This window comes from Gallus gallus, chromosome 2 (assembly GCF_016699485.2).
Source record: "Gallus gallus isolate bGalGal1 chromosome 2, bGalGal1.mat.broiler.GRCg7b, whole genome shotgun sequence".
Classification (NCBI taxonomy): Eukaryota; Metazoa; Chordata; class Aves; order Galliformes; family Phasianidae; genus Gallus; species Gallus gallus.
The window spans coordinates 23,706,688-23,719,628 of record NC_052533.1 but is presented as its reverse complement, the minus strand read 5'-3'; the positions used below and the strand labels follow the sequence as shown (position 1 = coordinate 23,719,628).

At 39.9% G+C, this 12,941-nt stretch overlaps 1 protein-coding gene across 11 annotated transcripts in view; it reads right to left on the bottom strand.

Annotated features, from left to right (window-relative positions):
• PPP1R9A (protein phosphatase 1 regulatory subunit 9A) overlaps nt 1–12,941 on the bottom strand; it is a 174,718-nt gene that overhangs the window by 35,768 nt on the left and 126,009 nt on the right. For all 11 annotated transcript variants that reach the window (XM_046930244.1, XM_040695473.2, XM_040695472.2 and 8 more), the window contains 2 exons: nt 9,556–9,691; nt 817–972 (listed from right to left, as the gene is read on the bottom strand). In XM_046930244.1, coding sequence (XP_046786200.1) covers nt 817–972; nt 9,556–9,691 — 292 coding nt within the window. The remainder of the gene's footprint in view (nt 1–816; nt 973–9,555; nt 9,692–12,941) is intronic.

The window sequence follows — 12,941 nt, the reverse complement described above, 5'->3', positions numbered from 1 at the left end:
TATTGCCTACTTTCAGCCCTTCAGTCTTCACTGCACTTAGAAAGAAACAAGTTCTTTACTGCCCAAGCCCATTGCTCTGGACATGGAAAAATCCACCTGTTTCATGTCTTGTACAAGAATTAAGCAAAGTTCAGGAATAAATCATCTCAAAAGCATAACTGAAAATACAGAACTGTTCCTCAGTACTTTGATATGTTATACGAACTCGGTGACTGCAATAAACATCACTGATCTAAGTTTTGTTAGAACCAGTGGATGCTAAATAAACTCTACAGCTCTTCTGTTTTACCAAACAGAAGTTTTGTAAAACAGCAGCTCAAAACAGGCTTGCTTCCCCAGTACTGTGTTTATTTTAAACACACAGCAAAACATGCCACTGCAGTATATGGATGAGTGCTGTGTAATGCTACAGAAACTGGAAACAGTCCTGCATTTTCACTGAAATTTAGCACTTCTGTTTTGCTTTTCATGATGACTTTTGGCTGGGTTAAAAAAAAAAAAAAAAAAAGCTACCTGCTAGTAATTAATTATTAATGCAAATTAGGTGCTGAGGCAGAATAACTTTCTGCTGAAAAATTAAGTTATGAATTATCCCCCATCAATGTAACAGTCACTTGAAAGTTGATGTTAAAGTAACTCAGAACAGTTCCACTGCTTTTAAGCAGAACGTATTGAGCCCTTTAAAAGTATCCGCTCTATAAACACTTAGCACTCAACTCTAGTATTCAAGAGAATCAACAAGCACTGAGCAATGAGATTACTAGAAATCTATCTCCAATAACAGATTTTCAAAGTGTTTTCTGCTCTCTAACTTACCTCTTTGAACTTGTGAGCGAGCTTGCTGGTGTCCACATCACTGGGGGAGAACATGTCGTCATTCTCAGGAAGATCGAACACTTCAATAGCTATGTCACCTCCAGGAAGGACAGGTCCCATGTCATCATCTTCTTCATCTGTAGCATATTCCCCTGTCTTAATTTCATAGCATTTAAGAAATTCAAGTTATCCTCTTATTAAGCATAGGCTGTTCAAAGTGCAATTAAGCTAGTGGGCAAATACAGCATATTGCACACACACAAAAAAGGTTATATTTTTGTTTTGCTATAATCCAAGCAGATATAACCTAACTCCACAGTAGTACTTCAGATTGGATAGGTGGAACAAAAGAGTGTCTTAGGAACTACAGGTTTCTAGGGGCCGGAATTACTACATCCTCCTACAGTTTTCCTTTCCATAGGAAGAACTCTTCCAGTTTATGCCAGTCTTAACAAGGGATCTCTTCCAAACAGAAATGTAAGCTGAATATGTGGGACAAGATCTTGTCTGGACTTTTTTAAGCCATGTGGAGGTAGTAATTCTCCGGTGATATTCCATCCTGAATCTGAAAATCCATTGGTTAGTTCTCTATATACTAATTAATGACAGAAAAGTCCCACCTCCGTAGAAAGCCTACAGCGGGAAAAAGAAACCAAGTGTCAGAGATACCTTGAGAAACAAATTAGAGCTTACTGAATGTTCACTCTGCATAAGGAGCTGGTTTAGACAGTTTTAAAAACATGGGTGTTTCTTGGGCTGGTAACCTATGAGACGTGAATCATTTGCTGACAAAACATCAATCCAACAAACCTAAAAGCCACAACCAGTATCTCAAAATTAGACAGAAACAATACTATTCAAAAGCAAAAGCTCCAATATTAAAACCCTTCACACATACACCTGTGCTCTACTCCCCATGCCAAAGGTGGCTGGATACCTCTCTGCTTCAGCAGGGCTCCCTCTGTGAGCCACACTATATTGCAGACTAATCACAATTAGTGTGCAAACATAGCAGAAAGAAAACACTTCTTTAAGGGCTACTTCTAGATTTATAAAGCATGGGAATAAATAAACACATAGAAAAAAAAGGAGGGAGAAGGGACGAATTCCTTCTCAAATTAATACAGTAATGCTTATAACACAGAATTGTGACCGTACTACACAAGTCTTCATGACAGTTCCTGATGTGAAGGAACACTGTTCTTTTATCACAACTACATTCCGAGTAGTGCTTAAATTATTCTAGTGTCACTTTTGTCAAAAGAACTGTTCAAAACAAGGGTGAGAACTCAGATGTCCGAACAACAGTTCAAATCTCAACCTCCTACCTTAATTTAGCTTCTCAGCTGTCATTTAGGCTTACATAAATCTACCTCAGAAGTTGTTCACAGAAGCACACTGAGTGTAGATTCACAAGTTCACATGCACGCATGGACAGAATCGATGTATGCATGCAGCCACAACAGGCTGATAACACTTGCAATATAAACATCACAATTTCTTGAACAAATAGCATATGAAAGATCAATATTCTTTCCTTATTTATTTAAACTGCTGAAGTTTTAAAAGGCAAAGAAACACATAACACATGGAAAATACAGAATGATTTGGTAAAGTTTTCTGATGTTAAAAGAACTACCATGAAGAAGGCAAGGCATTATGCACGGCCCAGCCATACTTCAAACATTTAATGTGAGCCATTTCTTAGGAGAGCTATCTCTGTCTCTATACAAAAATAGATATGTAGTCTGCGATCAAATATACAGCAATCACTTACTTTACACATTTTATATGTACTAAAAATCTCACCAGGCTTCAACAAAAAAATGAGCAGACGTATTTGCTTCTTTTCCCCTTATTTAAGGCAAAGCACACAATTCATCTCACTCTGGAGTTTTCAGGCACGTCAGCACTACAGCTAAATGATATTTGAAACCAAGTTTATCATTCTTTCTAGATCTCATACACACATCTCCAGTTTTGCTACACTTGTGATAACTGTTGTTTTCACTTAATCCTCCATGGCTATGTGCAGTTCCTGTCTAAACAGAAAATTATACTGCTCTTTCCTGGAACGTCTAACAGCACCTTCACACACAACCAGGCAGGCAAGAAGCAGAACTCTAAAATCTCAGTGGCATTCCCATTCAATGAATTACTGTGGGAACAAAACATTAGCACAGTTCATGTCCTGTGAAAAGTCCCTGAAAAATCTATAAGGTGATAGTTATCATTTCTACACGGGAAGGGAAGGGAAGGGAAGGGAAGGGAAGGGAAGGGAAGGGAAGGGAAGGGAAGGGAAGGGAAGGGAAGGGAAGGGAAGGGAAGGGAAGGGAAGGGAAGGGAAGGGAAGGGAAGGGAAGGGAAGGGAAGGGAAGGGAAGGGAAGGGAAGGGAAGGGAAGGGAAGGGAAGGGAAGGGAAGGGAAGGGAAGGGAAGGGAAGGGAAGGGAAGGGAAGGGAAGGGAAGGGAAGGGAGGACAGGACAGGACAGGACAGGACAGGACAGGACAGGACAGGGAAGGGAAGGGAAGGGAAGGGAAGGGAAGGGAAGGGAAGGGAAGGGAAGGGAAGGGAAGGGAAGGGAAGGGAAGGGAAGGGAAGGGAAGGGAAGGGAAGGGAAGGGAAGGGAAGGGAAGGGAAGGGAAGGGAAGGGAAGGGAAGGGAAGGGAAGGGAAGGGAAGGGAAGGGAAGGGAAGGGAAGGGAAGGGAAGGGAAGGGAAGGGAAGGGAAGGGAAGGGAAGGGAAGGGAAGGGAAGGGAAGGGAAGGGAAGGGAAGGGAAGGGAAGGGAAGGGAAGGGAAGGGAAGGGAAGGGAAGGGAAGGGAAGGGAAGGGAAGGGAAGGGAAGGGAAGGGAAGGGAAGGGAAGGGAAGGGAAGGGAAGGGAAGGGAAGGGAAGGGAAGGGAAGGGAAGGGAAGGGAAGGGAAGGGAAGGGAAGGGAAGGGAAGGGAAGGGAAGGGAAGGGAAGGGAAGGGAAGGGAAGGGAAGGGAAGGGAAGGGAAGGGAAGGGAAGGGAAGGGAAGGGAAGGGAAGGGAAGGGAAGGGAAGGGAAGGGAAGGGAAGGGAAGGGAAGGGAAGGGAAGGGAAGGGAAGGGAAGGGAAGGGAAGGGAAGGGAAGGGAAGGGAAGGGAAGGGAAGGGAAGGGAAGGGAAGGAAAGGAAAGGAAAGGAAAGGAAAGGAAAGGAAAGGAAAGGAAAGGAAAGGAAAGGAAAGGAAAGGAAAGGAAAGGAAAGGAAAGGAAAGGAAAGGAAAGGAAAGGAAAGGAAAGGAAAGGAAAGGAAAGGAAAGGAAAGGAAAGGAAAGGAAAGGAAAGGAAAGGAACAAGCCACATCTTGGCTGGTCCAACTGATGGCTCCAAAGATTCAAATAAAAATAAATAAATTAATAAGACTAAGTTATATTGGGGGAAAATTCAAGAGCTCTGCTGGCCTCAGGAGCCACAGTGTTTGAAGAGGGACATCAGGCAGATTAGAATAAACATAAAAAACCTTGCTGTGAACTGTTTGACTGAGCATCAGCAGACACAGTTGTTTTTACTTCATTTAATACAAAAAATTGTCATCAAAGCAAAACACTGCAGCTTGCTGTAGTAAACAAGACAGTGGGCTGATACAGAAATGTTAGACAGCTCAGAAATAAATGGGGCTTTTGCTCATCTTCAAAAGAAAATGTTCCCATCTTATAATCACACGAAGCACAAATAACAGGTTCAAAAGAACCGACCTATGCTTTAAAGAAACAGATGTTGCAAACCGCATAATACATACTTTCCCTGAATGAATTCTCTCTGCTTTTACATCACATGAACCTACCAAAGGATGTTCAGCCCTTGTGCCAGAGAACTAGAACAAGGAATTTTGTGTCTTACGAGAAGCAGCTAGACACAGACAAAAGCTTACCTAACTCCAAAATAACAACGCTTTTTAAAGTAACAGCTGTTATTGTAACTGCTTGAGGCTTTGAGCACTTCATTTTGTTTTCCTACTTGACAAGAATAATATTTTTTGTACAACAGCCAATGAAAACTTACATGCTCTTGAAGCAAAATCTCAGTCTCGTCAGTCTTTATGGGTGAGCAGAATTCATCCATGCAAAACAGGTGAGCAAAAGCCTATTTATCATTTTAGTAGTACACAGACCTCAAGGTTTCCCCAGCCACAAGGATCGCTTCTGCTACTAGCTGGTTAATTTTGCTATACACCATCACAGCAAGCAGCATGAAGTTATCTTTATAAATATGAACTGCAATTTCCCATTTTAAAAGGGAGAAGGCAGTACTCACATTGTTTAACTGCGTTGTAAATTCTTGAAACAGGCTGAACCCTTAGCAGCACAAAGAAGCAGCAGCAGCACCAGCCAAGAAAATGCAGACAGACCTTTCCCAATCACCATAACAAAGGGTACATCAAGCTAAATCTTTTGTTTGTGCTGAAACAATCCCACCATCACAGAATACCATTCGAAGAACTATAAAAATAACCCAAATCCACCTCTTCATTTGATTTTTCTGTAGTTTAAGCTCAATTCTTCAAAAAGAGGAAAGAAAGTATTGCTGTAGTATCAATCATTGCTTTTAAAGAAGTAATTCATATTAATGATGTCGGAAAAACTGTATTCGCTGAAAGATCTTGTCTTATCAATGTATTCTTTGCATTTTAGACACCGAAGCACATTGCTCCATTTTGCTTTTTGTGTCTCTGATAATCTTCCATGATTCTACAGTTGCTTTCCTCTCAGAATGTCTCTATAAATAAGAATTAAAAATGAAAAAACACTCAAATGACTATCTGTGTTACTGAAAGACACGAAGACTTCACTTGCATACAACTACTTGGCTTGGCCAAAGAGAGAAGAGAATTTTGCACCACGTTAATAATCTCACATCCTGCATTACAATGTGCAGCTTTCAGGGGAGCGGGTCATCTGCTTGATCTAACATCTGCCTTTCACTGCTGAACATGAAGAAGATGGTTCCACGTTCAAATTAAAATTCCAAGAAATGTCATAATTGGACTACAGTGTGCAGAGAACACCGTGTTAACACAGCAAAGTCTAAAGGTTTCAGTCAAGGATACAGATTCAGGATAATTTAGTACACTTCAGTAGGAAATACAAAGACAGCACCTCCTTCAAGGGCTTAGAGATTTGTTATCTGACAGGATACGATAAATTAAAGGCATGAGGGGTTTTAGAAAGCCGGAGGAACTGGTGATGAGTAAATTCTGCAGCAGGCTATCCAGAGGCAGCACCTGAAGCAAGATATTCTCTCATATTTATTTGAGGCAGCACAGGCTTATAAGGAAATGTCATCCACTGTATGTATTGCCAGCACTGCCACACCTAAGCAGTACTCGAGAAATTACTGATACTACTGATTCTGCTTGGCTTGTGGGAGTAAGAAGAAATTGTGAGCTGTCACACATTTATCCTGCTTGTCTTTGCCTGGATCCCACTGTGGGCATATCCTACCTTTCTTTTTTCTTTTTTTTTTCTTTTTTTTTTTTTATGGCAAGCAAAGTTTCTGTACAAGTTTCGTGTATTTCCATGCAAAGACGTGAATGATGCAGCAGGATCTGAAAGTATCTTAGAAGCTGCAACAATCTGTAGCCTAATATAACAGCAGATTCTGAAGTGTATGCAGGACACTTCACCTTTCACATTCCTTTTACATCAAGTGATGTTTATTTTGGAAAGGTGGTGTGTATTAGTGTGAATTGTCTTCAACAAATAACTGACTGGAAACATTCCCGCAAGGTGAAGGAATGAGAAGGTGCAGCAGGCAAACAAGTATCTCTACAATTCAGCACCTGACTGATGTCCAACAGACGTTGGTTGACGCAAGTCAAAATTTTCTCAGTAATGCTGCTATGTTGAAGGGCTCTCACTCTCCTAGAATGATTATATGCTGCTTGGGCTACCATAAAGACTACTGATGTTCAAAACAGAGGAATGACAGCCAGCTAGTAAACCAGCAAGATAAGACACCCAGATCTGAACATTCCTGGAATGTGCTCTCTTCCTGTGATTTCATCAGCTCATTGCTTTACCAAGCATAGTCACATGCAGCATCTCTAGGACTCAAATTCAGATCGCTGATTTCCTGCTCAGGAAATCTGATAAGACATTGCTCTCTTTGTGGTAAAGCAGGCTCAGAATTTGACAGCCTCAGTGGAGGGTTGAATAATGATAATTTTCTTGTTTATTTATTTGGCAGTGCAGCTGGAATCCCTGCCACCTCATTTTAAATACTGTATGAAAATGAATAGGATGGTTTGATAGCTCTGAGAGTGAACAACTCTTGTAAAATTCTGTCTCATACCAGCAGGACACGTCTTACACTGGAAATTCTAATACTCCTGAGCTTCATACAGTCAGAATAACAAGTACTGTGAGCAAATGGACTTGAAAGGGTAGAGTTTTTTGGTACATTTGTGGATGCATATTCATTCAGACCGTGTAAACTGAGATTATCTTGTCCAAGAGAAGGCATGTTTTCCAGAGTCAAAGAACACAAGGCTGGTAGTGGAGTCTGGATACATCCACATTTGACCAAACAGAGTAAGGTGAGCTCAAGTACCAACACTCATATTTGATAGTAAATGGAGCAGAAGTGCTTGTAGTGACCAAAAAATGTCTTTGAACTGCAGCTAATGTGCATTACAGTACAGAACCCATTGTGATAACTGCTTGGGTGCAAGTTATGTGAGTTTACCTGGAAGGCACAGTCAGGTGAAAAAAATGAAACATGCTCAGGACTGCTTCAGGTTTCTTAATAATACCATTCAGAAGGCAAACATGCCTTACTGCATACCTTAGTAACTATATCTGTCTGTTCTAAGAATAAGGCTTACCACTTCTCACCCACACAGTCATGGAGGAAATGGGTATAACCTTCAGTGATCCCAAGGCTGTTTTTGAGAACTGATGCACTTCTACATTTGTTCAGAAGCCTAATTACTTCTCCTTTCAAAAGAGATCTCTGATGACACTCTGGATCTCCGCTAGAAGATGCCTTTTCCTTTCTTCCTCCTCTTTACCTCACATATTGCATAGAAGTCCCTTTTGCACCACATAAGCTAGTGGCCAAAATGTACACCTCATGGTCACAGACATGGCCACCATCCTCAGTACAGAGCTGTGAAAAGAAGGCTCTAGTTCCAAAAGCCAGAGAGAGTTGTCTCTTCTTTATTTCTGAGATGAGGACAGCTGTCCTTCAAGAAATCATTCAGCAACTTGAATTTTAGACCTAGAAAAAACAGGAGTCAAAATACTTGCATGTTTCTAATATATTGAGGAGGAAACAGAGAGGATATGGATTTTCTAGCCTTCATGGTCTCACACAGCCACACACGGATGTGCATCCCGAATATATATAATTTCTATTCATATGAGTTAAATATGCACCTATGATAGGATTCATTCTAATACATATTCCAATATTCTATTTTTAATGTCAGTGGAAATTGAAGTGACAGAAGACATCACTGGGGCTAGAGGATTTTTACCAAGTTTTCTGGGATACTTCTGATGCTAACTGCTATACTAACAGTGTGTTTCAAAATAAATGCATCCTTATTTTACTTCAGAGTACTTTTCTCCTATTTCTCTGTTTAGAAGCCTAGTCTCAGGACCTGAAAGAAAACTAATCTGAATTAAATGCATTGCACGGATTCTCTGTCTCCCCTTCTGTATCTTTGGAACTTGATGATCCTTTGGGTCATTTCCAAGCCAAGCCATTCTATGATTCGATGATTCAGTAATGATTTTGGGTGGTCCTGTGTAGAGCCAGGAGTTGAACTCAATCATCCATATGGGTCCCTTCCAGTTCAAAATATTCCGTAATATTCTCTTTCACCAAACAAACAAAAAAAATGTTGGCCTGGGCAAAAACTCACTAATACATGGAGTCTGGGATTTCAAACAATATTGTTGAAGAGAATGTGAAAAGAAGGTTGTATGCCCAGCCTACTTGAAAGTGGTTTGCTACAGCATCAGTCTTTACCTTAATGTAACCTAGCAGCTAATTTAGGGGTGAAACAGTAGTCTCTGAGGAAGATCTCTCATCAGTCCTTCTAAGTACCTTGGAATTCAGGCATGCTGGGGATTTTAAGCGAACTGAAAAAATATGGAAAATTTACTGAATGAAGTTGATAGCTTCAGAACCCTTGCATTGGGACAACAAGCACTGATCATGAACATCAATAAACGCTTCTGACAAGGGAAAGTAATCCTCTGTCCTATGGGACAGCTGTACACATAGATAAAAAAGGAAGGAGGAGTCTTACTTGGAATTTTCAGAACATTTCTTAATGTTCTGAATCACGAACATCATTAATTCTTCTAGGAAAAAAGATAAGGTTTAAATCTTCCCAACTCAATAACAGTTGGAAGGTGACTTTTACCATTGTCCACAGAAAAACAACGTTTCAAAACATGCACAAGCAAACCAGCTTTATTCCCTTATTTCAAACAAAGCAGACGCGTTTGGAAGAGCAATGATTTACGGAGACATCAACCAAATGTATAAATGCTTCTATGGAAGAAAATAAATATTTTAAATCCATGTTATAAAGCTTTGTTCTTCACATTGGGCTTATCACCAAAATCTAAAAATTGGTGGCAGGGACAATGGAGACGTGCAAAGTTGACTTCTGAGCGACGCTTAAAAAGCAGGAACCAGGAAAACAGAAAGCAGAGCGTTAAAACCCTCTGCAGATTGAAACATTAGAAAGCATGTTACCTCATCATCATCTGCATCGTACTGTGCATAATGCTGCTCCAGGAGCTCTCTCTGGCGGCGTTCCTGTTCCAGAGTTTGGCTAATCAGCTGCGCAACCTCGCTCACTTGGCCTGGTTTTTCTCGGCCAATTACAAACCTAGACAAGACACCATTGAAGAAATGATCACTCCTATTGTTTTACAAAAGTTCTTTATTTTTACCTCTGTTTAGAATAGAGAATGGCCTTTTTTTTTTTTTTTTCCCCCAGAACTGTATGGCTGTAACTGTTTTATACATGTTCTGTGGATTCCATTTGCTGGGAGGGTACTGCGTGCAAGACTAAGGACTGATCTGACCATTGCCATGTTGACAGCAAGAAAAAAACAAGAGTGTCAGTGACGACTACAGCCTGAATTCCAAATTTAGCAAAAAAAGATCTGCAGAGTTGGAACTCCACAGATACAAACCTATAGCAGGGCCATTAATCAAAAATGTATCAGCACTTGCATTCCCTTAAAAGCAAGACATTTCTCAGAAGCCTCTCAAAGTCCAGATGCACACCAACAGTGCAAACTTCTGACAGCTCGCAGTGAAAGGAACGTGCACGGGAGAAACTTCTTCCCCCATCTTCACTCTGAAGACATTTCTGAGCTCTCTGATTTGCATTTCTGCTATGACAGAGAATCGATTTCTACATTTTTGAATCTGACAGATACCATTTCCCTAACTTTAAACTGTGTTTAAATCTTTTATTTCACAAACTTCTGTTGCTAGGGAGCTTTTTTTTCCTCCACTGTTAGCTATCTCTGAACACTGGAAGTGTGATTCCTTGGCTTAACAAAAGACAACAGCATCGGCTCTGTCTTGGCTAAGATCTCCACGTCTGCTTTCCAATTTTGCTTTCTGCGACTGAAATCCGGGACTGGCTTTGATTGTAACACTTTTTTTCAGCACAACGTCATATCCATAGTGAGATATTTTGCTATCTGCAGCTTTAATAATGAACACTCATTATACATTACCAACACTGTAAACTACTGAACAAAGGCACACTCTAAAGATGCCAAGGAATATTTCCTCAGCAGGTCAGAAAAGCAGTTAGGCAATCACAGATGAAAAAAGAATTATGCAGAGCAGAGAAGCACAATCAGTTGACGTACTGCATGGTAAACTGTCTGTTTCCACAACATTTGGCTCAAAATGACATATTTAATGTATTATTGGGGTGAGAGGTAGAAGAGCGTATTATATCCTGTGCGAGAGAATTACTTGGATTAGTTCTGTTTATTGCTATTAATGTCAAGTTCCTGTGAGTGGATGAATCTGAACCCATTTCCTACGGCAAATCATTTTTCAGACTCTATGAAGTCAGGCACTACAGAAAGGAACACAATTTGGAGATTATTTCAACATCAAAATATGTGAGTCAATAATTACTTTCACAGGGATAAAGGTGAGAATGAATGACTGTATGCAGAATAATGAGACAATTATCCGAAAATAATTTGCAATACAGTCTTGGTTTAAAAACGTCAATAGAAAATAGAGCAGAAAATAGGAAAAAAGCTTTAAAGCAAGTAACACCACCATTTTAATCTTAATCAAAGCAGATCACAGTCTGGCACTCATATGCTACAATTACAAAATATGACAGCAATGACAAAGACCTGGGGCTGAAAGGAAAAGGATATTTCTTCGTGGCCCCTTCATCTGTTCTGCACACTGACTCATAGTCAGATCCTGTTCCCCTGAATTTTAATTTCATAGCCAAGTATTACAAAGACTAAAACAGCCACGCTTTCAGTCTCACATGGGAGGAACAACGAACTTTCAATATTGCTACATAAAGCAAAAAAGGATTGAAACCATGTTTGCTGTGCATTTATCTCTTCTACTTAAAACAAATTAATTTGTACACTGAATACCCAGGACAGGCAATGTACAATCAATCTGAAGTACAATAACTCCTGATTATTTGGGACTAACACATAAAGATTTTGTAGTTTTTATACTTGAAAAAGAAGTTTTTATGGTTTCCACCCGAAGAATTCCCATTTCCACATTAGGAATGTTTTTGACACTGTGGACTGCAGAGACGCTGTGGGCTTAGAAGGACGTTTTTCAGTCAGAGGGTGGTGACGCACTGGAACAGGTTGTCCAAGGAGGCTGTGGATGCCCCATCCCTGGAGGCTTTCAAAGCCAGGCTGGATGTGGCTCTGGGCAGCCTGGTCTGGTGGTTGGTGACCCTGCACATAGCAGGGGGTTGAAACTAGATGATCATTGTGGTCCTTTTCAATCCAGGCCATTCTACGATTCTATGATTCTATGACTGCATTGCAATAATACTTTCATACAGACATGGATGTTCAGGTAGCTAATGAAAACATTTCATGTTATTAATTTTTTTTTCTCACCCAACAGCCATTCTCATTTTGGTGATGTAATTTTCAAGACTTTTATCACAAGTCAAAATGAAGTTCTCAGATGATACCTGAGGCTATTGATGATATATGAATAAATGCCTCAAAGCAATGACAAAGCACACAGCAAATGTTTTCTGAAACGTAATTATGCAAGGAACCTTCTATTTTCCTATAATTTATTGCTTTAAAGTGAAACATTTCCAAAGTGTCTGAAAATAAACATTCAGAAGCATCAAATCTGATCGATGTCAGTTCTAGATACAGATTGCAATCTTGTAGAATAGAATATGACACGGCAAACAATGACACATTTTACACACAAAACCAAACCTTTTGCCGTGTTCCATTCCATGACCTTAAGAACATCAAACTATATGTAATAATTATGTTTAACCTATAACTGAAGTACTTCATACATTATAAATTTGTAAGTGAAAGAGAGAATATTTCTCTCTCAGAAAACCATAAAAGAGGCCGTTATTAAAATGCTAAGCATGAATTAAATCTTTAAGCCTAGAAAGGCTTTAGATATAAGAACTATCATAATCTGAAGTGTTTAAACATGAAAAAGAGACATAAGGTTGTGATTCAGTGACCACAAAATTAGTCACTGAACCATCATCTGCACACTTCAGTGAAATGGCTAATTATGTATTTCCCATCACTCTGCCTCACGAAAATTAAGCACACGCATTTCAGCCTTGATTAATTAGTCTCAAGGGCCACAAGTATTACAACAAAGACCTATAAATTCTACCAGCAATAGTATCCCTAAGAAACTGGTTATGTTTCTGGATATGAGACAAATGAGGGTTTGAAAACCTTTAAACTCATCGTGACAACATTTCCCTTAACTTCACAGCTAGAAACGCAAAATAAAAGCAGGCCAATCTGTGAAGCTGTATTATAAGCACAACTGCACTAAATCTCAGGCCACTACTGACTATTCCTGATGTCCACAAAACTGGATGAGAGAGGGAGAGA